The sequence below is a fragment of the Ranitomeya imitator genome, chromosome 4 (genome assembly GCF_032444005.1).
Source record: "Ranitomeya imitator isolate aRanImi1 chromosome 4, aRanImi1.pri, whole genome shotgun sequence".
Taxonomy (NCBI): domain Eukaryota; kingdom Metazoa; phylum Chordata; class Amphibia; order Anura; family Dendrobatidae; genus Ranitomeya; species Ranitomeya imitator.
Genome location: NC_091285.1, coordinates 22,702,391 through 22,728,950, shown reverse-complemented (window position 1 = coordinate 22,728,950; position 26,560 = coordinate 22,702,391). Strand labels below are relative to the sequence as shown.

The following is a 26,560-nucleotide window of genomic DNA, read 5'->3' as shown; positions in this document are numbered from 1 at the left end:
TGGCGGCGCTGTAGGGAAATTGAACACTTACTGCCAGGTTTCTCCATTGATCACTGCTGATTGCCGCAGGTTCTGCTGTTAAGGGAAAATTCCCTTGTAATCTGGAAAGTCCCTTGGCCGTCAGCCACGTGTGCGTCCATAGAAGCCAGAAAATTGGCAGCGGCGAAAGTCAGAAATAAAGGTTTGTGTTTTGTTTGTTTTTTTGCTGGAACTTTTCCTATGAATCCACATTGTGTCAGTCATCCGGCCGGGGAGGGGAGGAATGCGGGCGAGTGGGTGGCTTTTATTTTCACCTTGGATTTTTAAAGTGTTTTTTTTTTCTCCTGTGACCGCCCCGCCTTCAGCACTCACATGAATCCCGAACAAAGGAGCCCCAAGCACCTTCCCCAGACCTTGTCCTGGAGCGGAGTCACCTGGATGGGCCCCCGGGAAGGAGGACACGCCGGTCAGTGACCGGGGACGGTGACACGGAGCTTCCCGGGACGGATTCTACGGAAGGTAACGTCTCCCTGAACGCTTTGCTTTTCACCTTTCACCGACACATTGTAGCAAAACATCAGGGGCAGGAAACACTTGTCACAGCTGAGGGTTTGTTGCAATTACCAATTTTTATATCCGGGCAGGAAAAAGATTTTTTGTTTAGCTGATAAAATGATGGGACACATTGCCAGCGTCAGAGACTTTGAATAATGCTGCAGGGCGCTTGTGCAACCTGATGCTCCAGACCACTCATCCAAAGAGCAATCAGGACAGGAGAGCACCGCGCTACTGATCGGTGCCGACACACACAAGACTAACGATCAATGCTGCTACGATGGAGAAGATGTCAATAAAAATCTTTCCATTCACTGCCGGCAAGCAGAGGACGTAAAAAAATGTTGGACTAAGGAAGTTGCAGAACTAGTTGCTACAGCGTTATGAAAGTGTTATTCCCAAAAAAGTAATATTCTGAATCCTATAAAATCATAAGAGTCCAACCCTTCGTTATATAGTAATGTCCTCCATCCTGGGCCCTACCAGGAATATACGTCCCCCATCCTGGTATACATGACCCCCCATGCTGGTATACATGACCCCTATCCTGGGCCCCGACAAGGAATATACGTCCCCCATCCTGGTATATATGTCCCCTATCCTGGTATACATGACCCCCATCCTGGTATACATGACCCCCATCCTGGTATACATGACCCCCATCCTGGTATACATGACCCCCATCCTGGTATACATGACCCCCATCATGGTATACATGACCCCCATCCTGGTATACATGACCCCCATCATGGTATACATGTCCCCCTTCCTGGTATACATATGTCCCCCATCCTGGTATACATGTCCCCCATCCTGGTATACATGACCCCCATCATGGTATACATGTCCCCCTTCCTGGTATATATGTCTCCCATCCTGGTATACATGACCCCCATCCTGGTATACATGTCCCCCATCCTGGTATACATGACCCCCATCCTGGTATACATGACCCCCATCATGGTATACATGTCCCCCTTCCTGGTATATATGTCTCCCATCCTGGTATACATGACCCCCATCCTGGTATACATGTCCCCCTTCCTGGTATACATATGTCCCCCATCCTGGTATACATGTCCCCCATCCTGGTATACATGTCCCCCATCCTGGTATATATGTCTCCCATCCTGGTATACATGTCCCCCATCCTGGTATACATGTCCCCCTTCCTGGTATATATGTCTCCCATCCTGGTATACATGACCCCCATCCTGGTATACATGTCCCCCTTCCTGGTATACATATGTCCCCCATCCTGGTATACATGTCCCCCATCCTGGTATATATGTCTCCCATCCTGGTATACATGACCCCCATCCTGGTATACATGACCCCTATCCTGGGCCCCTACCAGGAATATGTTTCCCATCTTGGTATATACGTCCCCCCATCCTGGTATACATGACCCCCATCCTGGTATACATGACCCCTCCATCATGGTATATATGTCCCTCATCCTGGCATACATGTCCCCCATTCTGGTATGTACAGTGGGTAGAGAAAGTATTTAGACCCCTTTAAATTTTTCACTCTTTGTTTTATTGCAGCCATTTGGTAAATTCAGAAAAGTTCATTTTATTCTCATTAATGTACACTCTGCACCCCAACTTGACTGAAAAAAAAATTAGAAATGTAGTAATTTTTGCACATTTATTAAAAAAGAAAGACTGAAATATCGCATGGTCATAAGTATTCAGCCCCTTTGCTCAGTATTCAGTAGAAGCCCCTTTTGAGCTAGTACAGCCATGAGTCTTCTTGGGAATGATGCAACAAGTTTCTCTCCCCTGGATTTGGGGATCCTCGGCCATTCTTCCTTGCAGATCCTCTCCAGTTCCGTCAGGTTGGATGGTGAACGTTGGTGGACAGCCATTTTCAGGTCTCTCCAGAGATGCTCAATTGGGTTTAGGTCAGGGCTCTGGCTGGGTCGGTCAAGAATGGTCACAGAGTTGTTCTGAAGCTGGTCCTTTGTTATTTTAGCTGTGTGCTTAGGGTCATTGTCCTGTTGGAAGGTGAACCTTCGGCCAAGTCTGAGGTCCAGAGCACTCTGGAAGAGGTTTTCATCCAGGATATCTCTGTACTTGGCCGCATTCATGTTTCCTTCAATGACAAACAGTCGTCCTGTCCCTGCAGCTGAAAAACACCCCCATAGCATGATGCTGCCACCACCATGCTTCACTGTTGGGATTGTATTGGGCTGGTGATGAGCAGTGCCTGGTTTTCTCCACACATACCGCTTAGAATTATCACGAAAAAGGTCTATCTTCATCTCATCAGACCAGAGAATCTTATTTTTCATAGTCTGGGGGTCCTTTATGTGTTTTTAGCAAACTCTATGCGGCTTTCATATGTCTTGCACTGAGGAGAAGCTTCTGTCGGACCACTCTGCCATAAAGCCCCGACTGGTGGAGGGCTGCAGTGATAGTTCTGTGTAGGAACTTTCTCCCATCTCCCTATTGCATCTCTGGAGCTCAGCCACAGTGATCTTGGGGTTGTTTTTTACCTCTCACCAAGGCTCTTCTCCCATGATTGCTCAGTTTAGCTGGACGGCCAGGTCTAGGAACACGTCTGGTGGTCCCAAACTTCTTCCATTTAAGGATTATGGAGGCCACTGTGCTCTTAGGAACCTTGAGTACTGCCGAAATTCTGTTGTAACATTGGCCAGATCTGTGCCTTGCCACAGTTCTGTCTCTGAGCTCCTTGGCCAGTTCCTTTGGCCTCATGATCCTCATTTGGTCTGACATGCACTGTGAGCTGTGAGGTCTTATATAGACAGGTGTGCGCCGCTCCAAATCAAGTCCTATCAGTTTAATTACACACAGCTGGACTCCAATGAAGGAGAAGAACCATCTCAAGGAGGATCACAAGGAAATGGAAACGTGATTTAAATATGAGTCTGAGCAAAGGGTCTGAATACATATGACCATGTGATATTTCAGTTTTTCATTTTTAACAAATTTGCAAAAATTTCTACATTTCTGTTTTTTTCCCATCGAGATGGGGTGCAGAGTGTACAATAATGAGAAAAAATTTACTTTTTTTAATTTCCCAAATGGCTGCAATGAAACAGAGTGAAAAATTTAAAGGAGTCTGAATACTTTCCGTACTCAATGTATGTGCCACATCCTGGTATATATATCCCCCATCCTGGTATATACAGTTATATGAAAAAGTTTGGACACCCCTATTAATCTTAAGCTTAATGTTTTATAAAAATTGTTGTTGTTTTTTTTGCACCAGCTATTTCAGTTTCATATATCTAATAACTGTTGGACACAGTAATGTTTCTGCCTTGAAATGATTTTTTTTGTACTAACAGAAAATGTGCAATCTGCATTCAAACACAATTTGACAGGTGCATAAGTATGGGCACCCTTATCATTTTCTTGTTTTAAATACTCCTACCTACTTTTTACTGACTTACTAAAGCACTTTTTTTGGTTTTCTAACCTCATTGAGCTTTGAACTTCATAGCCAGGTGTATGCAATCATGAGAAAAGCTACTTAAAGTGGCCACTTGCAAGTTGTTCTCCTGTTTGAATCTCCTCTGAAGAGTGGCATCATGGGCTCCTCAAAACAACTGTCCAATGATCTGAAAACAAAGATTATTCAACATAGTTGTTCAGGGGAAGGATACAAAAAAGCTGTCTCAGAGATTTAACCTGTCAATTTCCACTGTGAGGAACATAGTAAGGAAATGGAAGAACACAGGTACAGTTCTTGTTAAGGCCAGAAGTGGCAGGCCAAGAAAAACATCAGAAAGGCAGAGAAGAAGAATGGTGAGATCAGTCAAGGACAATCCTCAGACCACCTCCAGAGAGCTGCAGCATCAACTTGCTGCAGATGGTGTCACTGTGCATCGGTCAACTATACAACACACTTTGCACAAGGAGAAGCTGTATGGGAGAGTGATGCGAAAGAAGCCGTTTCTGCCAGCACGCCACAAACAGAGTCGGCTGAGGTATGCAAAAGCACATTTGGAGAAGCCAATTTCTTTTTGGAAGAAGGTCCTGTGGACTGATGAAACCAAGATTGAGTTGTTTGGTCATACAAAACGGCGTTATGCATGGCGACCAAAAAAACAAAGCATTTCAAGAAAAACACTTGCTACCCACAGTAAAATTTGGTGGAGGTTCCATCATGCTTTGGGGCTGTGTGGCCAATGCCGGCACCGGGAATCTTGTTAAAATTGAGGGATGCATGGATTCCTCTCAGTATCAGCAGATTCTTGACAATAATGTTCATGAATCAGTGACAAAGTTGAAGTTACGCAGGGGATGGATCTTTCAGCAAGACAATGATCCAAAACACCGCTCCAAATCTTCTCAGGCATTCATGCAGAGGAACAATTACACTGTTCTGGAATGGCCATCCCAGTCCCCAGACCTGAATATCATTGAACATCTGTGGGATCATTTGAAGAGGGCTGTCCATGCTCGGCGACCATCAAACTTAACTGAACTGGAATTGTTTTGTAAAGAGGAATGGTCAAAAATACCTTCATCCAGGATCCAGGAACTCATTAAAAGCAAGAGGAAGTGACTAGAGGCTGTTATTTTTGCAAAAGGAGGATCTGCTAAATATTAATGTCACTTTTCTGGTGGGGTGCCCATACTTATGCACCTGTCAAATTTTGTTTGAATGCAGATTGCACATTTTCTGTTAGTACAATAAACCTCATTTCAAGGCAGAAACATTACTGTGTCCAACAGTTATTAGATACATGAAACTGAAATAGCTGTTGCAAAAAAACAATTTTTATAAAACATTAAGCTTAAGATTAATAGGGGTGCCCAAACGTTTTCATATAACTGTATGTCCCCTATCCTGGTATATATGTCCCCCATCCTGTGCTCCTATCCTAGGATATATGTCCCCCATCATGGGCCCCCATCCTGATATATATGTCCCCCCATCCATGTATACATATCCCCCATCCTGGTATATATTTCCCCCATCCTGGTATATATTTCCCCCATCCTGGTATACATGTCCCCAGTCCTGGTATATATGTCCCCCATCCTGGTATACATGTCCCCCATCCTGGTATATATGTCCCCCATCCTGGTATATATGTCCCCCATCCTGGTATACATGTCCCCAGTCCTGGTATACATGTCCCCCATCCTGGTATACATGTCCCCCATCCTGGTATATATGTCCCCCATCCTGGAATATACAGTTATGGCCAAAAGTATTGACACCCCTGCAATTCTGTCAGATAATACTCAGTTTCTTCCTGAAAATGATTGCAATCACAAATTCTTTGGTATTATTATCTTCATTTAATTTGTCTTAAATGAGAAAACACAAAAAGAATTGTCCTAAAGCCAAATTGGATATACTTCCACACCAAACATAAAAAAGGGGGTGGACAAAAGTATTGGCACTGTTCGAAAAATCATGTGATTTGTGTAATTAACAGCACCTGTAACTTACCTGTGGCACCTAACAGGTGTTGGCAATAACTAAATCACACTTGCAGCCAGTTGACATGGATTAAAGTTGACTCAACCTCTGTCCTGTGTCCTTGTGTGAACCACATTGAGCATGGAGAAAAGAAAGAAGACCAAAGAACTGTCTGAGGACTTGAGAAACCAAATTGTGAGGAAGCATGAGCAATCTCAAGGCTACAAGTCCATCTCCAAAGACCTGAATGTTCCTGTGTCTACCGTGCGCAGTGTCATCAAGAAGGGTAAAGCCCATGGCACTGTGGCTAACCTCCCTAGATGTGGACAGAAAAGAAACACTGACAAGAGATTTCAACGCAAGATTGTGCGGATGTTGGATAAAGAACCTCGACTAACATCCAAACAAGTTCAAGCTGCCCTGCAGTCCGAGGGTACAACAGTGTCAACCCGTACTATCCGTCGGCGTCTGAATGAAAAGGGACTGTATGGTAGGAGACCCAGGAAGACCCCACTTCTTACCCCGAGACATAAAAAAGCCAGGCTGGAGTTTGCCAAAACTTACCTGAAAAAGCCTAAAACGTTTTGGAAGAATGTTCTCTGGTCAGATGAGACAGAAGTAGAGCTTTTTGGGCAAAGGCATCAACATAGAGTTTACAGGAGAAAAAAAGAGGCATTCAAAGAAAAGAACACGGTCCCTACAGTCAAACATGGCGGAGGTTCCCTGATGTTTTGGGGTTGCTGTGCTGCCTCTGGCACTGGACTGCTTGACTGTGTGCATGGCTTTATGAAGTCTGAAGACTACCAACAAATTTTGTAGCATAATGTAGGGCCCAGTGTGAGAAAGCTTGGTCTCCCTCAGAGGTCATGGGTCTTCCAGCAGGACAATGACCCAAAACACACTTCAAAAAGCACTAGAAAATGGTTTGAAAGAAAGCACTGGAGACCTCTAAGGTGGCCAGCAATGAGTCCAGACCTGAATCCCATAGGACACCTGTGGAGAGATCTAAAAATGGCAGTTTGGAGAAGGCACCCTTCAAATATCAGGGACCTGGAGCAGTTTGCCAAAGAAGAATGGTCTAAAATTCCAGCAGAGCATTGTAAGAAACTCATTGATGGTTACCGGAAGCGGTTGGTCGCAGTTATTTTGGCTAAAGGTTGTGCAACCAAGTATTAGGCTGAGGGTGCCAATACTTTTGTCTGACCCATATTTGGAGTTTTGTGTGAAATGATCAATGTTTTGCTTTTTGCTTCATTCTCTTTTGTGTTTTTTCAATTAAGACAAATTAAATTAAGATAATAATACCAAAGAATTTGTGTTTGCAATCATTTTCAGGAAGAAACTGAGTATTATCTGACAGAATTGCAGGGGTGTGAATACTTTTGGCCATGACTGTATGTCCCCTATCCTGGTATATATATCCCACATCCTGGTATACATGTACCCCATCCTGGTATATATGTCCCCCATCCTGGTATATATGTCCCCCATCCTGGTAGACATGTCCCCCATCCTGGTATATATATCCCCCATCCTGGTATATATGTCCCCTATCCTGGTATATATGTCCCCCATCCTGGGCCCCCATCCTGGTATACATGTCCCCCATCCTGGTATATATGTCCCTTATCCTGGTATATATGTCCCCCATCCTGATATATATGTCCCCCATCCTGTGCTCCTATCCTAGGATATATGTCCCCCATCCTGGGCCCCCATCCTGGTATACATGTCCCCCATCCTGGTATATATGTCCCCCATCCTGGTATATATTTCCCCCATCCTGGTATATATTTCCCCCATCCTGGTATATATGTCCCTTATCCTGGTATATATGTCCCCCATCCTGGTATACATGTCCCCCATCCTGGTATATATGTCCCTTATCCTGGTATATATGTCCCCCATCCTGGTATATATGTCCCCTATCCTGGTATATATGTCCCTTATCCTGGTATACATGTCCCCCATCCTGGTATACATGTCCCTTATCCTGGTATATATGTCCCCCATCCTGGTATACATGTCCCCCATCCTGGTATATATGTCCCTTATCCTGGTATATATGTCCCTTATCCTGGTATACATGTCCCCCATCCTGGTATATATGTCCCTTATCCTGGTATATATGTCCCCCATCCTGGTATACATGTCCCCCATCCTGGTATATATATCCCACATCCTGGTATACATGTACCCCATCCTGGTATATATGTCCCCCATCCTGGTATATATGTCCCCCATCCTGGTAGACATGTCCCCCATCCTGGTATATATATCCCCCATCCTGGTATATATGTCCCCTATCCTGGTATATATGTCCCCCATCCTGGGCCCCCATCCTGGTATACATGTCCCCCATCCTGGTATATATGTCCCTTATCCTGGTATATATGTCCCCCATCCTGATATATATGTCCCCCATCCTGTGCTCCTATCCTAGGATATATGTCCCCCATCCTGGGCCCCCATCCTGGTATACATGTCCCCCATCCTGGTATATATGTCCCCCATCCTGGTATATATGTCCCCCATCCTGGTATATATTTCCCCCATCCTGGTATATATGTCCCTTATCCTGGTATATATGTCCCCCATCCTGGTATACATGTCCCCCATCCTGGTATATATGTCCCTTATCCTGGTATATATGTCCCCCATCCTGGTATATATGTCCCCTATCCTGGTATATATGTCCCTTATCCTGGTATACATGTCCCCCATCCTGGTATACATGTCCCTTATCCTGGTATATATGTCCCCCATCCTGGTATACATGTCCCCCATCCTGGTATATATGTCCCTTATCCTGGTATATATGTCCCTTATCCTGGTATACATGTCCCCCATCCTGGTATATATGTCCCTTATCCTGGTATATATGTCCCCCATCCTGGTATACATGTCCCCCATCCTGGTATATATGTCCCCCATCCTGGTATATATGTCCCCCATCCTGGTATACATGTCCCCCATCCTGGTATATATGTCCCCCATCCTGGTATACATGTCCCCCATCCTGGTATACATGTCCCCCATCCTGGTATATATGTCGCTTATCCTGGTATATATGTCCCCCATCCTGGTATATATGTCCCCTATCCTGGTATATATGTCCCTTATCCTGGTATACATGTCCCCCATCCTGGTATATATGTCCCTTATCCTGGTATATATGTCCCCCATCCTGGTATACATGTCCCCCATCCTGGTATATATGTCCCTTATCCTGGTATATATGTCCCTTATCCTGGTATACATGTCCCCCATCCTGGTATATATGTCCCTTATCCTGGTATATATGTCCCCCATCCTGGTATACATGTCCCCCATCCTGGTATATATGTCCCCCATCCTGGTATATATGTCCCCCATCCTGGTATATATGTCTCCCATCCTGGTATACCTGTCCCCCATCCTGGTATATATGTTCCCCATCCTAGTGTATATGTCTCCCTGTTCTGCAAAAAAAAAAATCATGAACCGTGAAGATTGGTAGAGCAGCTTAGTATACATTTTTTGCAATACCGTGAAGATTGGTAGAGCAGCTTAGTATACATTTTTTGCAAAAAACGTATCAACCAAATACCCTGTTTTTTACATCTTTTACTAGCACTTGCGGATTACTGCAACATTTTTTCAAACTGAGTGTTTTTGGTTTTACTATTCTCTTTTGTGTCTTCAGGTTTCTTGGTGGTGTGTGAACATGATCATACAGACTTGTTCACTGTGCAAGTAGCCCATGTGTTCCTGTTTCCAAAAAAAAAAATCATGCCCAGCTGGCAGGCAGTGGCATTGGAGGCTCTCCTCCCGCATGTGCCCGGATGTGGCTGCAATCATTCTGCCCCTGTCGACAGCCCTATAGATGATGAACAGAGCGGAGATCACACACGCGGACCGCTGCTCCATTTCCGGGGGCTGCAGAGCCCTCTATTCAGAGGAGATGTATATTCTGTGGCTATAGGGGATACAGTGATTTTGTGAGAATAATCCTAAACCCTCAGTTACACCTCTGGGCAGTTTGTGACATGTAGTCCTGTTTTAAAGGGGAAGCTGCCATTTCTGTGTTGGCGCCTCTGTAGCTTTGAGCCGGTGGGTGTGAGCACAGCTCTATATACCCTAAAAAGGCCAGAAGAGGAAAACAGTGAAAACCCCGGATAGAACAGGAATAGCACAGTCCTGTCAGAACCTGTTTAACACCCGCGCGTTTCACAATAGCTGCGTCCTCAGGCGATATCGTCAGGATCAGACGCCGTCCATAATCACTAACTAAACACATTATATTAAACTATCATTACCTCCGTAATCGACAGCTCACTGTCAGAATCTCCATTACTTCACCTGCCGACACCGCGGCTCACATGACTTTAAAAAAACCTGTAAAAATGTATTCATTTCATCGGGAATTCATGTTTTATTCTGAGCTTCCCTCCTGTACAAGCACTGATAACACCTCTATATACAGTAGATAACACAGGATCCACCATTCACAATAGGTGATGTCACAGCTCACCTCCTCCTCCTGTACAATGACTGATAACACCTCTATATACAGTAGATAACACAGGATCCACCATTCACAATAGGTGATGTCACAGCTCACCTCCTCCTCCTGTACAATGACTGATAACACCTCTATATACAGTAGATAACACAGGATCCACCATTCACAATAGGTGATGTCACAGCTCACCTCCTCCTCCTGTACAATGACTGATAACACCTCTATATACAGTAGATAACACAGGATCCACCATTCACAATAGGTGATGTCACAGCTCACCTCCTCCTCCTGTACAATGACTGATAACACCTCTATATACAGTAGATAACACTGGATCCACCATTCACAATAGGTGATATCACAGCTCACCTCCTCCTCCTGTACAATGACTGATAACACCTCTATATACAGTAGATAACACAGAATCCACCATTCACAATAGGTGATATCACAGCTCACCTCCTCCTCCTGTACAATGATTGATAACACCTCTATATACAGTAGATAACACAGGATCCACCATTCACAATAGATGATGTCACAGCTCACCTCCTCCTCCTGTACAATGACTGATAACACCTCTATATACAGTAGATAACACTGGATCCACCATTCACAATAGGTGATATCACAGCTCACCTCCTCCTCCTGTACAATGATTGATAACACCTCTATATACAGTAGATAACACAGAATCCACCATTCACAATAGGTGATATCACAGCTCACCTCCTCCTCCTGTACAATGACTGATAACACCTCTATATACAGTAGATAACACAGGATCCACCATTCACAATAGGTGATATCACAGCTCACCTCCTCCTCCTGTACAATGATTGATAACACCTCTATATACAGCAGATAACACAGGATCCACCATTCACAATAGGTGATATCACAGCTCACCTCCTCCTCCTGTACAATGACTGATAACACCTCTATATACAGTAGATAACACAGGATCCACCATTCACAATAGGTGATATCACAGCTCACCTCCTCCTCCTGTACAATGATTGATAACACCTCTATATACAGCAGATAACACAGGATCCACCATTCACAATAGGTGATATCACAGCTCACCTCCTCCTCCTGTACAATGACTGATAACACCTCTATATACAGTAGATAACACAGGATCCACCATTCACAATAGGTGATATCACAGTTCACCTCCTCCTCCTGTACAATGACTGATAACACCTCTATATACAGTAGATAACACAGGATCCACCATTCACAATAGGTGATGTCACAGCTCACCTCCTCCTCCTGTACAATGACTGATAACACCTCTATATACAGTAGATAACACAGGATCCACCATTCACAATAGGTGATGTCACAGCTCACCTCCTCCTCCTGTACAATGACTGATAACACCTCTATATACAGTAGATAACACAGGATCCACCATTCACAATAGGTGATATCACAGCTCACCTCCTCCTCCTGTACAATGACTGATAACACCTCTATATACAGTAGATAACACTGGATCCACCATTCACAATAGGTGATATCACAGCTCACCTCCTCCTCCTGTACAATGATTGATAACACCTCTATATACAGTAGATAACACAGAATCCACCATTCACAATAGGTGATATCACAGCTCACCTCCTCCTCCTGTACAATGATTGATAACACCTCTATATACAGTAGATAACACAGGATCCACCATTCACAATAGATGATGTCACAGCTCACCTCCTCCTCCTGTACAATGACTGATAACACCTCTATATACAGTAGATAACACTGGATCCACCATTCACAATAGGTGATATCACAGCTCACCTCCTCCTCCTGTACAATGATTGATAACACCTCTATATACAGTAGATAACACAGAATCCACCATTCACAATAGGTGATATCACAGCTCACCTCCTCCTCCTGTACAATGACTGATAACACCTCTATATACAGTAGATAACACAGGATCCACCATTCACAATAGGTGATATCACAGCTCACCTCCTCCTCCTGTACAATGATTGATAACACCTCTATATACAGCAGATAACACAGGATCCACCATTCACAATAGGTGATATCACAGCTCACCTCCTCCTCCTGTACAATGACTGATAACACCTCTATATACAGTAGATAACACAGGATCCACCATTCACAATAGGTGATATCACAGCTCACCTCCTCCTCCTGTACAATGATTGATAACACCTCTATATACAGCAGATAACACAGGATCCACCATTCACAATAGGTGATATCACAGCTCACCTCCTCCTCCTGTACAATGACTGATAACACCTCTATATACAGTAGATAACACAGGATCCACCATTCACAATAGGTGATGTCACAGCTCACCTCCTCCTCCTGTACAATGACTGATAACACCTCTATATACAGTAGATAACACAGGATCCACCATTCACAATAGGTGATGTCACAGCTCACCTCCTCCTCCTGTACAATGACTGATAACACCTCTATATACAGTAGATAACACAGGATCCACCATTCACAATAGGTGATATCACAGCTCACCTCCTCCTCCTGTACAATGACTGATAACACCTCTATATACAGTAGATAACACTGGATCCACCATTCACAATAGGTGATATCACAGCTCACCTCCTCCTCCTGTACAATGATTGATAACACCTCTATATACAGTAGATAACACAGAATCCACCATTCACAATAGGTGATATCACAGCTCACCTCCTCCTCCTGTACAATGATTGATAACACCTCTATATACAGCAGATAACACAGGATCCACCATTCACAATAGGTGATATCACAGCTCACCTCCTCCTCCTGTACAATGACTGATAACACCTCTATATACAGTAGATAACACAGGATCCACCATTCACAATAGGTGATGTCACAGCTCACCTCCTCCTCCTGTACAATGACTGATAACACCTCTATATACAGTAGATAACACAGGATCCACCATTCACAATAGGTGATGTCACAGCTCACCTCCTCCTCCTGTACAATGACTGATAACACCTCTATATACAGTAGATAACACAGGATCCACCATTCACAATAGGTGATATCACAGCTCACCTCCTCCTCCTGTACAATGACTGATAACACCTCTATATACAGCAGATAACACAGGATCCACCATTCACGATGGGTGATGTCGCAGCTCACCTCCTCCTCTTCCTGTACAATGACTGATAACACCTCTATATACAGGGGCTGTCCTGCTGCACCTCCTCTTGTCTTTCCCTATGCACATAGAGCGGATACATCCCGATGAATCCCTGGCGGCCATTACCCGGTGATTAGACGCCATGGCGGTGATACCAGGGGTCTTTGTCCAGGAACTTGTCAGGTTAATTTAATTAAGCCTCCTCCCGCCTGTGATGAACTCTCTGCTGTGCGGTTCGGAGCATTTTATCCCCAGAGCCTGAAATTTCCTCTTTGAGTGTTAATTTAGCAGCGGCAGATCCGACCGCTCATTAACGCCTCGTACAGTCGGCGCGCGAAACAGAAAATAGATTATCTGCTCGGAGTTTCCGCATGATTCTCCCATCATTATTTGCAGGAAATATAAACAGCGGTGATAAGCGGCGCAGAACGGTGACTCTTTAGGGCGGCGTACTGGCCCTTTAAATTTTCCAGCGACTTCCTAAATCTTTGCAATTAAAGAGGTATTCCTGGTAAAAAAAAAAAAATTATAAAATCATGGAGTCGTGCCCAATCGCCCAACCAAATAAAATACTACTTTTTACAAAATAAGGTGATACCAGGTATGACAGCTCAATTTCCAAAAAAAAAAAAAGACAAAAAAGGGTTAAAAATGCAGTAAAAAAAGGATTAAAATACGCAAATAACCTAAATTACTTAATATGTGATAAAACCATAAAACATGGGAATTTAGTCTGACTTGCAGTACCGGATACGACCATAGATCCACAGATGGCGCTATTTTATGGCTAAAAAATTTACATTTGAACTTTTTTTTTCAGGTTAAAGTGCAAATCGTCTGTCTGGGGTGTCCTCACAATTTCGACATGGAAAATCTGCCATCTATAGATTTTGAGCAATTAGCGGAGATTGGTACGTAACTGGTTACGAGAAAGGAGGAACGTAGGATGTGGTCAATGTATGAGAAAACACGCAGATTTTCTGCTGCTTTTCCTAACTTTGCCACTAGAGGGAGCTCAATACCTATAGATTTCCATTTCCATTGTCTATAGCTCCCTCTAGTGGTGACAGAAAAAAACAGCAGATTTTTTTTTTTTTTGCAGAGCTGAGGAGGGATGAGGAGGAGCAAGCAGAGCTGAGGAGCGAAATTATTATTATTATTATTATTTTTTTTTTTTTGGCAGAGCTTTAGAGGGATGAGGAGGAGCAAGCAGAGCTGAGGAGCAAAATTATTATTATTATTATTATTTTTTTTTTTTTGGCAGAGCTTCAGAGGGATGAGGAGGAGCAAGCAGAGCTGAGCGGCGACACAATGGATTCTCCGACTCAGGAAGCTAATGACGTCAGCATAAGTCACCCTTATTATGACATCGCCCGCCACGGCATCATCCACGTGGCCGGTGAGTCCTGACTACTGGCAAAGACATCGAGGTGCCACAAACATCAGATTTAATATACCCACACGTACAGAAATTTGTCAAGTTTTTTTTGTCTTTTGTGCCTTTTTTTAAATATATTTTTTTCTTTGCCATTTTTTTTTTTTTAAACAGCCGAATTTGCCCCTCTCCCACCCCTTTCCCCTATTTGGAGGGATTTCATGTTCACCAGGAAATTTTTGAGAATTTTTTTGCAATATTTTTACTGTAAAAAATATATATAAAAAGCAAATTTAAAACAGGATAAAAAAGAGAATTTCACCACACTAGCCCACCAGGGATGATGAAAGCCAGACCTTTTCTGCCCTAGACCACCAGGACTGTGTTAATCGAGGCCATCATGGTTGCTGATAACAATCCTTTCACAACACAAGACCACTAAGATGCTTTTACAAACACCATGACCACCAGGGATGCTGGTAATAACCTCTTCATCACTCCAGATGACCCTAGATTACTACGATTACCCCTTTTTTGCCCTAGACCACTAGGGATGCATGAGACTGTACTATGCTAAGCCATCAGGGATGCTGAAAACCTCTTCGCCACACTGGACCACCAGGATGCTGATATAAACACCATAATAACCTAGGCCACCAGGGGTGATACCATTACCCATTTGTCTTCCCTTGACCACCAGGGATGCATGAGACTGTACTAATTGAATGCATGGGATGTATGTGATCCTACTAACCTAGACCACCAGGGATACTGATAATAACTTTTTCACCAATCCAGATCACCAGGGATGATTACAGTTAACCTTTTTTTTTTGCCCTAGACCACCAGGACTGCATGAGACTGTACTAATGGAAGCCATCAGAGATGCTGATAATAATCCCTTCATTACACTAGACCACCAGGATGCTAATATAAACACCATACTATCCTAGACCACCAGGGATGCTGATGATAACCTTTTCACCACTCCTGATCACCAGGGATGATTACAGTTACTATTTTTTCACCTAGACCACCAGGGATGCATGACACTGTATTATCCTAAGCCATCAGGGATGCTGATATAATCTTCACCACACTAGGCCAGCAATGTACAAATAAAAACACCACAATAACCTAGGCCACCAGGGATTATACGATTACCCCTCTTTCTGCCCTAGACCACCAGGGATGCTTGAGATGGTACAAACCTAGGTCATCAGGGATGCTGACACTAACTCCATCATCACCCTAGACCACCAGAGTGTTGACATAAACAGCTTGTATCCTAGGCCACCAAAGAAGCTGATTTGTTCACCGCTCTAGCCCACCAGGACAGCAGGTACATACACATGCTGCATGCGCTTCCTCCCTCCATGGCCTCCTCCACGTAGTATAATCCATCTGGTAATGGGTTTTGCCGCTAATTAGGTTTTTCCATTTTAGCTCTGAGCTCCGATCAAAGCCGGGAACCTGCGCCAAACCACAAAATATTATGTGATTGCATTAACCTCTTGGCTGCTGGGATGATGACGGCCTGTGACAGGTTCAGTGATGGCTAGTCATTACAATGACCGACTGTCATGCACTATAGACTCCCTGGTGGGGCGCCTGGAGCCCAGGACCCTATTTGTATTTGGGGGAGTGGGGGGTCGAGGATTGGATCCTCAATTCTTAATGACCACTATGGATTTTACCACTAACCCCTTCACTGCCGCAGACCACCAGGAAATTTGCAATTAACCTCCTCACTACCCTAGACCACCAGGGACTTTAACCTCTTCAATGCTTTATACCACCAGGAACTTCATTGCCCTATACCGCAAAGCATTTTTACCAGCAATTTACCATGATTACCCTTTAAAAGGTCCTGTGCCACCTGGACTTTACTTTTACCATTAACCGCATTGTCCTAGCCCACCAGGGACTATGAGGAGTAACCTGATAGAGGGTTTATAAATCTTTATTGCTTTCAACCACCATTGACCTCTATTCCACCAGGGGCCTTACCATTAGTCCCTTTGCTGACCTGGACCACCAGGGGCTTGACCATTAACCACTACAGTGTGAGTGTCCTATACTACCAGGGTCTTTATCTTTAACCCCTTCACTGCACTAGAGCATCAGTTATTTCACCATTAACCGCTTCAGTGCCTTAGACCACCAGGGATTTTACAATGAGCCCTATTGGTATCCTAGATGGTCTTTTCCTTCAATTCGCTGCCCTAGAACACCAAGGACCTTACAACAAATCTTGTCACTACCCTAGGCCATAAGGGACTTTACAACAAACCCCGTCTCTACTTTAGACCATCAGGGACTTTACGATCAACCCTTTCTCCTTAATAGACCACCAGGGACCTTATAGCTAACCTCTTCACTGATTTTGACCACCAGGGAGTTTACCATTAGCCTCGTCACTATCCTACACCATCAGCAACTTTACCATTAGCTTCTTCACTGCCCTAGCCCACCAGAGACCTTATCACTAACCTCTTCACTGCCCTAGCCCACCAGGGATCTTATCACTAATCTGTTCACTGCCCTAGCCCACCAGGGATCTTATCACTAATCTGTTCACTGTCCTCGCCCACCAGGGACCTTATCACTAAACTGTTCACTGCCCTAGCCCACCAGGGATCTTATCACTAATCTGTTCACTGCCCTAGCCCACCAGGGACCTTATCACTAACCTATTCACTTACGTAGCCCACCAGGGATATTATCACTAATCTGTTCACTGCCCTAGCCCACCAGAGACCTTATCACTAACCTCTTCACTTACTTAGCCCACCAGGGATATTATCACTAATCTGTTCACTGTCCCCGCCCACCAGGGACCTTATCACTAAACTGTTCACTGCCCTAGCCCACCAGGGATCTTATCACTAATCTGTTCACTGCCCTAGCCCACCAGGGATCTTATCACTAATCTGTTCACTGTCCTAGCCCACCAGGGACTTTATTACTAACCTCTTCACTGCCCTAGCCCACCAGGGATCTTATCACTAATCTGTTCACTGTCCTAGCCCACCAGGGACTTTATTACTAACCTCTTCACTGCCCTAGCCCACCATGGATCTTATAACTAATCTGTTCAATGCCCTAACCCACCAGGGACCTTATTACTAATCTGTTCACTGTCCTAGCCCACCAGGGACCTTATCACTAAACTGTTCACTGCCCTAGCCCACCAGGGATCTTATCACTAATCTGTTCACTGTCCTAGCTCACCAGGGACCTTATCACTAATCTGTTCACTGCCCTAGCCCACCAGGGATCTTATCACTAATCTGTTCATTGCACTAGTTCAACAGGGACCTTATCACTAACCTGTTCATTGCACTAGTCCACCAGGGACCTTATCACTAACTTCTTCACTGCCCTAGCCCACCAGGGATCTTATCACTAATCTCGTCAGTGCCCCAGCCTACTAGGGACTTTACTGAGATAGAACACTAGGGACTTTACTAATAACCTCTTTGCTGCCCTAGATCACCAGAGAATTAATCATTAACCCCTTCTTTCCCAAATACTACCAGGGTCTGTACAATGAACGCCTTCACTACCCTAGACCACCAGGGACTTTACCATTACGTATGGGCCAAATATATGGCAGTGTTATTGGTGTGATGTTGATGACCTCTGCTTAGGATAAGTCTTCATTATCTGATTAGTGGGGGTCCACCTTCTGACGCGCTCCCCCCACTGATCAGCTGTTCTCATATATTGTGTTTTCCAGGAGATGATAACTCGGGGAGGAAAGTGATCACATTCAGCTGCTGCCGCCTCCCTCCATGTCATGAGATCGATCACGTCCGACTCCTGGAGTAAGTCAGAGTATTTATTACACTACAGACCGTGGCTTATGGGCCCCCGATGTGTGGCTCCTGAGCATTCACTGGCCATCATAACTACATAAGGGGCTTTATTATTACTTATAAGGGGCAACGAGGGGGAATCATTACTTTATAAAAAGGCAGTATTACGTTATAACAGGGCACTACTTTCTAAGGGGGCACTTGTAACATTACTATTTTATAAGGAGGCATTCGGGAAATATATACTGTGTAAGGGGGCACTGAGGGCATTACTACTTTATAAGGGGGCACTAAGGACATTATTACTTTATAAGGGGGCACTGAGGATGTTTCTACTTTATCAGGGGGCACTAAGAACATTATTACTTTATACGGGGGCACTGAGGATGTTTCTACTTTATAAGGGGGCACTGAGGACCTTATTACCTTTACTAGATGGTGGCCCAATTCTAACGCATCGGGTATTTTAGAATATGTATAGTAGTATATAGCACAGCCACGTAGTATATAGCACAGCCATGTAATATATAACACAGCCATGTAGTATATAACACAGCCATGTAGTATATAACACAGCCACGTAGTATATAACACAGACAGCCACGTAGTATATAGCACAGCCACGTAGTATATAGCACAGCCACGTAGTATATAGCAGCCACATAGTATATAGCAGCCACATAGTATATAGCACAGCCCACTAACACAGACAGCCAAGTAGTATATAGCACAGCCACGTATTTTATAGCAGCCACGTAGTATATAGCAGCCAGGCAGTATATAACACAGCCCACGTAATATATAGCACAGCCCACGTAGTATACAACACCGCCCACATAGTATATAACACAGGCCACGCAGCATATAACACAGTCCACATAGTATATAACACAGCCCACGTAGTATATAGCAGCCAGGCAGTATATAACAGCCCACGTAATATATAGCACAGCCCATGCAGTATATAACACAGGCCACGCAGTATATAACACAGCCCAAACAGTATATAACACAGCCCACACAGTATATAACACTACCCACGTAGTATATAGCAAGCAGGCAGTATATAGCACAGCCCACGTAATATATAGCAGAGCCCACGTAATATATAGCACAGCCCACGTAGTATATAACACAGCCCACGTAGTATATAACACAGCTATATACTACGTGGGCAGTGTTATATACTGCTTGGGCTGTGTTATATACTTGCGAGACCACTAAGTCATCTGGGTAACTTTGCAATGCATCACTGGGAACAGAAGCTGGCGGCAGCATCGCGTGCATTGGGACAGCTTCGGTGGATGCCAGAGGGTGAGTATATAACTATTTTTTTTTCAATTTTTTTTTTAACAGGGATATGGTGCCCACACTGCTATATACTATGTGGCCTGTGTTATATACTACGTGGGCTGTGTTATATACTACATGGGCTGTGTTATATACTATGTGGGCAATGTTATATACTGGGTGGGCTGTGTTATATACTGCGTGGCCTGTGTTATATACTACTTGGGCTGTGCTATATATTACATGGGCTGTGCTATATACTGCGTGGGCTGTGCTGTATACTGCGTGGGCTGTGTTATATACTACGTGGGCTGTGCTATATATTACGTGGGCTGTGTTATATACTGCCTGGCTGATATATACTACATGGGCTGTGTTATATACTGCATGGGTTGTGTTATATACTGCGTGGGCTGTGTTATATACTGCGTGGCCTGTGTTATATACTGCATGGACTGTGTTATATACTACGTGGGCTGTGCTATATATTATGTGGGCTGTTATATACTGCCTGGCTGCTATATACTATGTGGGCTGTGTTATATACTATGTGGCCTGTGTTATATACTATGTGGGCTGTGCTATATATTACGTGGGCTGTGTTATATACTGCCTGGCTGCTATGTACTACGTGGGCTGTGTTATATACTGCGTGGGCTGTGCTATATATTACGTGGGCTGTGCTATATATTACGTGGGCTGTGCTATATACTACGTGGCTGCTATATACTATGTGGCTGCTATATACTACGTGGCTGCTATCTACTACGTGGCTGTGCTGTATACTACGTGGCTGTGCTGTATACTACGTGGCTGTCTGTGTTACGTGGCCTGTGCTATATACTATGTGGCTGCTATATACTACGTGGCTTTGCTATATGCTACATGGCTGTGCTATATACTACGTGGCTGTGCTATATACTACGTGGCTGTGTTATATACTTCGTGGCTGTGTTATATACTACGTGGCTGTGCTATATACTACGTGGCTGTCTGTGTTATATACTACGTGGCTGTGTTATATACTTCGTGGCTGTGTTATATACTACGTGGCTGTGCTATATACTACGTGGCTGTCTGTGTTATATACTACGTGGCTGTGTTATATACTACTATACATATTCTAGAATACCCGATGCGTTAGAATCGGGCCACCATCTAGTTACTTTATAAGGAGGAACTGAGGACATTATTACTTTATAAGGGGACACTGAGAGCATTGTTACTTTATAAGAGAACACTGAAGACCTTATTACTTTATAAGGGGACACTGAGGACATTATTACTTTATAAGGGGGCACTGAGGACATTATTATTTTATAAGGGGGCACTGAGGACGATCCCTGGTGGCCCAAATGTGGTTTGGGCATAGGCGTCACAACCACATACAGTAAAGCAGCTTCAAAAAATAAGAGAACATTTTTGGGGTGAGATGATCAGAAGAACATGGGGTGTATTTTAGATCACGTTGCACCACCTTAACAATGATGTGATGAGCCCCCCTCCCACCAGGACCATGGGTTCAGGTGGTTTCTGTTGTCCAGTATTGCTGCTCCATTACAAAATAGAAATAACAGGAATGTCATGGGTAGAATTTTTTTTATTAATACCAGCAAAGTCTCATCGCGGTAACAGATTATCGCCGGGAGCTCCAAGTAAAATCTAATGGATTTCATGTCGGTAAAATGTCAGCGTGCGTCGTATTGACTGGGTGTTGTCACCAGCAGCATATGACGTATAGCTGAAATATTATGGGACTCTTAAAGGGGACTTGGCCATTGAAAGCTAAGATCTGACCCACCCATCATATAATGTGTCTGTATACATCTCCGTTCACTTCTATGGGAGTTTTTCTTTAAGGAAAGGCAGCTCTGGAGCACAAAATGCAGCTCTAACAAAATGTAATATTTGGGTCGGTTGTTGTGTGTTATGCTGGGGCGAGTTGCAAATTGTTTTAGAATTTGTGTTTCCTTTCACAATTATTTTATTCTTTCAGGTACCTGAAGCACACGCTGGACCAGTACGTGGAGAACGACTACACCGTCGTCTACTTTCATTACGGTTTAAATAGCCGCAATAAACCCTCTCTGAGCTGGTTACAGAGCGCCTATAAGGCATTCGACCGGAAGTAAGTAACCATTGTATTTGTTAGGGGCACACCCAAAGGAAGTTTAACATTAGCTGCCAGAGGGGGAAGGGGATTGATTCTGCATTGGAGTTGATGCTCTGTAACTTGCACCATTCTGTTTCTTAAACTATATTTTAGCTTCTTAATGGGTATATTACATGTAGTTTGGGCTCAGGATGTTTTTTAATCCCATTTATTCCCCTACATTACGGATTTTCCAGCCTGTTATTTCCCATGTGTTATTAGGCGCTGCCGTGTGCGGAGTCGATCCATCACACAATGTATTTCATCCTATTTGTATGGGAATCTATTTGCCGACGTTTCTGTTCTGTGAATCTGGAAATCGCAGCCGTCCGGACATCACAGGGACTTCTGATAAAATGTCCCCAATAATTTCACAGTCCCCGCGATCCTGAGAGACCACAAAACTCAGATGTCAGGGGATCCTTTTCTCCACTATGTCACCATTTTCTTACTGCACAGCTGTAGTTTTCATGGTCGGATCATCTGCAATTTCCCCTCCTTAAACATTTGCACCCAGTGATCAGGGCAATTAGCGACCTGGGCATTTTACCTATTTAGCGGTGTTTCTTACAGGCCCCAGTAATTAGCTGGTTTATTGCCAGGAAGGAGTAAGTGTCAGGATCCCTGGTGGTCTAGGGTAGTGAAAGGGTGAATCTTAAGATCCCTGACTGACTAGGGGTTCATGCCAGGATTTATGGGTGTTAGGGGAAAAGAAATGCGTTAATGCCAGGATTCCTGGAAGTCTAGGACAGTAAAAGAGTCAATGGTGGTCTTGAGTAAGTGATGGAGTTAATTTTAAGATTCTTGGCGAGCTAGATTAGCAAAAGCGTAGTCCAAGGGTTTAACGTCAGAATATCTTGTGTTTACGAGAAGTGAATGGGTTAAAATCCAATGTACCTAGCACAGTAGTGAGTGTCAGGATCCCTGGTGGTCTAGGGCAGTAAAGGGATTATGGTCAGGATCCCTGGTGGGTTGGGGAAGTGAAGGTGTTAATATCAATTAATTTAGCATTTGATTGTAGTAAGTGGGTTAATGTCAAGCTACCTGGTGATCTATGGCGACATAGGGATTGTTAAAATCCCTCCTAATATGGGGTAGTAAAAGGATTATTGTCAGGATCCCTGGTGGTCTACTACAGTTAAGGGATTATTTTCAGGATCTATGGTGGTCTAGGGCAGTAAAAGGATTAGTGTCATCATCCCTGGTGGTCTATTACAATTAAGGGATTATTATCAGGATTATCAGGTGGTCTAGGTAGTAAAGGGATTATTGTCAGGATCCCTGGTGGTCTAGGGCAGAGGTCCCCAACTCCAGTCCTCAAGGCCCACCAACAGGTCATGTTTTCAGGATTTCCTTTGCATTGCACAGGTGATGCAATTATTACCTGGGCAAGACTTAGAGTACCGTCACACAGTGCAATTTTCATCGCTACAACGGTACGATCCGTGACGCTCCAGCATCGTAACAATATCGCTCCAGCGTCGTAGACTGCTGTCACACTTTGCAATCTACGACGCTGGAGCGATAATTTCATGACGTATGTGCGATGTAGAAGCCGTTGGTTACTATGCGCACATCGTATACGATATATGTTACACCATGCGATCATGCCGCCACAGCGGGACACTAGACGACGAAAGAAAGTTTCAAACGATCTGCTACGACGTACGATTCTCAGCGGGGTCCCTGATCGCAGGAGCGTGTCAGACACTGCGATATCGTAACTATATCGCTCGAAAGGAAATCCTGAAAACATGACCTGTTGGTGGGCCTTGAGGACTGGAGTTGGGGACCTCTGGTCTAGGGTAGTAAAAAGATTATTATCAGGATCCCTGATGAACTAGGGTAGTAAAGGGATTATTATCATGATCCCTGATGATCTAGGGTAGTAAAGGGATTATTATCATGACCCCTGGTGGTCTAGGGTAGTAAAGGGATTATTATCGTGATCCCTGGTGGTCTAGGGTAGTAAATCGATTATTATCAGGATCCCTGATGAACTAGGGTAGTAAAGGGATTATTATCATGATCCCTGATGATCTAGGGTAGTAAAGGGATTATTATCATGACCCCTGGTGGTCTAGGGTAGTAAAGGGATTATTATCGTGATCCCTGGTGGTCTAGGGTAGTAAATCGATTATTATCAGGATCCCTGATGATCTAGGGTAGTAAAGGGATAATTATCATGATCCCTGGTGGTCTAGGGTAGTAAATCGATTATTATCAGGATCCCTGATGAACTAGGGTAGTAAAGGGATTATTATCATGATCCCTGATGATCTAGGGTAGTAAAGGGATTATTATCATGACCCCTGGTGGTCTAGGGTAGTAAAGGGATTATTATCGTGATCCCTGGTGGTCTAGGGTAGTAAATCGATTATTATCAGGATCCCTGATGATCTAGGGTAGTAAAGGGATAATTATCATGATCCCTGGTGGTCTAGGGTAGTAAAGGGATTATTATCGTGATCCCTGGTGGTCTAGGGTAGTAAATCGATTATTATCAGGATCCCTGATGATCTAGGGTAGTAAAGGGATAATTATCATGATCCCTGGTGGTCTAGGGTAGTAAAGGGATTATTATCATGATCCCTGGTGGTCTAGGGTAGTAAAGGGATTGTTATCATGATCCCTGGTACTCTATTACAATTAAGGGATTATTATCAGGATCCCTGGTGGTCTAGGGTAGTAAAGGGAAACTTATCAGGATCCCTGGTGGTCTAGGGTAGTAAAGGGATAATTATCAGAATCCCTGGTGGTCTAGGGTAGTAAAGGGATTATTATCAGGATCCCTGGTGGTCTAGGGTAGTAAAGGGATAATTATCAGGATCCCTGGTGGTCTAGGGTAGTAAAGGGATAATTATCATGATCCCTGGTGGTCTATGGTAGTAAAGGGACAATTATCAGGATCCCTGGTGGTGTAGGGTAGTAAAGGGATTATTATCAGGATCCCTGGTGGTGTAGGGTAGTAAAGTGATTATTATCAGGATCCTTGGTGGTCAAGGGTAGTAAAGGGATAATTATCATGATCCCTGGTGGTCTAGGGTAGTAAAGGGATAATTATCAGAATCCCTGGTGGTCTAGGGTAGTAAAGGGATACTTATCAGGATCCCTGTTGGTCTAGGGTATTAAAGGATTATTGACAGGATCCCTGGTGGTCTAGGGTAGTAAAGGGATACTTATGATCCCTGGTGGTCTAGGGTAGTAAAGGGATAATTATCAGGATCCCTGTTGGTCTAGGGTATTAAAGGATTATTGTCAGGAGCCCTGGTGGTCTAGGGTAGTAAAGGGATAATTATCATGATCCCTGGTGGTCTAGGGTAGTAAAGGGATTATTTTCAGGATCCCCAATGGTCTAGGGTTTAAATTTAAAGGTCCTGTCTGTGTCGCCTTCCGGCAAAAAACAAGTCCTCAAGGGGAAAAAAAAATGTTATGGGTCTTTAAATGCAGCAACACAAAATAAATAATTTTTCAAAATAGATTTTATTGTGCAAAATAGAAACACAAAACCAAATGAATCCTCTGCCGAGTTTTGTTATCGCCGTAAAATTAACGACCCACAGAATCGAGATACAAAGTGGTTAATACCACGCGGCATTAATTTTCCAATGATTAGATGGAAGTATTATGTCTTTGTGCCGACAGGTACAAGAAGAACCTGAAGGCTTTGTATGTGGTTCATCCAACCAATTTCATCAAGGTCCTGTGGAAGATATTCAAGCCGGTGATAAGGTGGGCACAGTGGATTGTGTGGTCAGATAGCGCCGTCCTTGGCCACAACGGTTGATTCTGCACGTTTTATGCCTTCATGGTATTGATTTCTTTGTACAATGCACATATTGTATGCGATGAGGATCGGGCAAGGGGTCAACCTGTGAGACCCACTCCGATTAGCACTAGGAAAGGACCACATCATTCCTGGGAGCTGTGCATCCTCCATATGGGAAGGACCTGGTTGAGCATGCACAGCTCTTGCCATTCACCGCCTTAGTCTGAATGAGCGACTGCTCCTAGTAGTGCAGCTCACCCAGTCTCGTGAATGAGACTGGGAGGAGCAAAATACGGTGCCAGAACGAACCAATGTGCCTAAATAATGAGGATGACTCGATCCTTCAAGAAGCATTTTAGGCTCAGCTGGTGAGGTGGATCCTCTAAGCCCCAGGTTCGGGTGGGCACACAAGCCATGGGGGCATCAGTGAAGCAGATGGGTGAGACATGCAGGACACAGATAGCTGAGGTACTGGAAGCCCAAGGCAAACAGGTAAATGAGGTACTGGAAGTCACAGGCAGACAGGTAACTGAGGTACTGGAAGCC

General features: G+C 44.1%; 1 protein-coding gene across 2 annotated transcripts in view; it reads left to right on the top strand.

The window, feature by feature from the left end:
* The window catches only part of ARHGAP8 (Rho GTPase activating protein 8), a 185,233-nt gene that overhangs the window by 121,367 nt on the left and 37,306 nt on the right, over positions 1-26,560 (top strand). Inside the window, exons 1-7 of one of the 2 annotated variants that reach the window (XM_069763336.1) lie at positions 32-181; positions 345-498; positions 14,428-14,518; positions 14,872-15,006; positions 18,725-18,812; positions 22,090-22,221; positions 25,891-25,977. In XM_069763336.1, the coding sequence (XP_069619437.1) occupies positions 14,473-14,518; positions 14,872-15,006; positions 18,725-18,812; positions 22,090-22,221; positions 25,891-25,977 (488 nt within the window). In that variant the 5' untranslated portion in view covers positions 32-181; positions 345-498; positions 14,428-14,472. Of the gene's footprint in view, positions 1-31; positions 182-344; positions 499-14,427; positions 14,519-14,871; positions 15,007-18,724; positions 18,813-22,089; positions 22,222-25,890; positions 25,978-26,560 lie in introns of those variants that run through there. The other variant, XM_069763343.1, reaches the window with a different exon arrangement.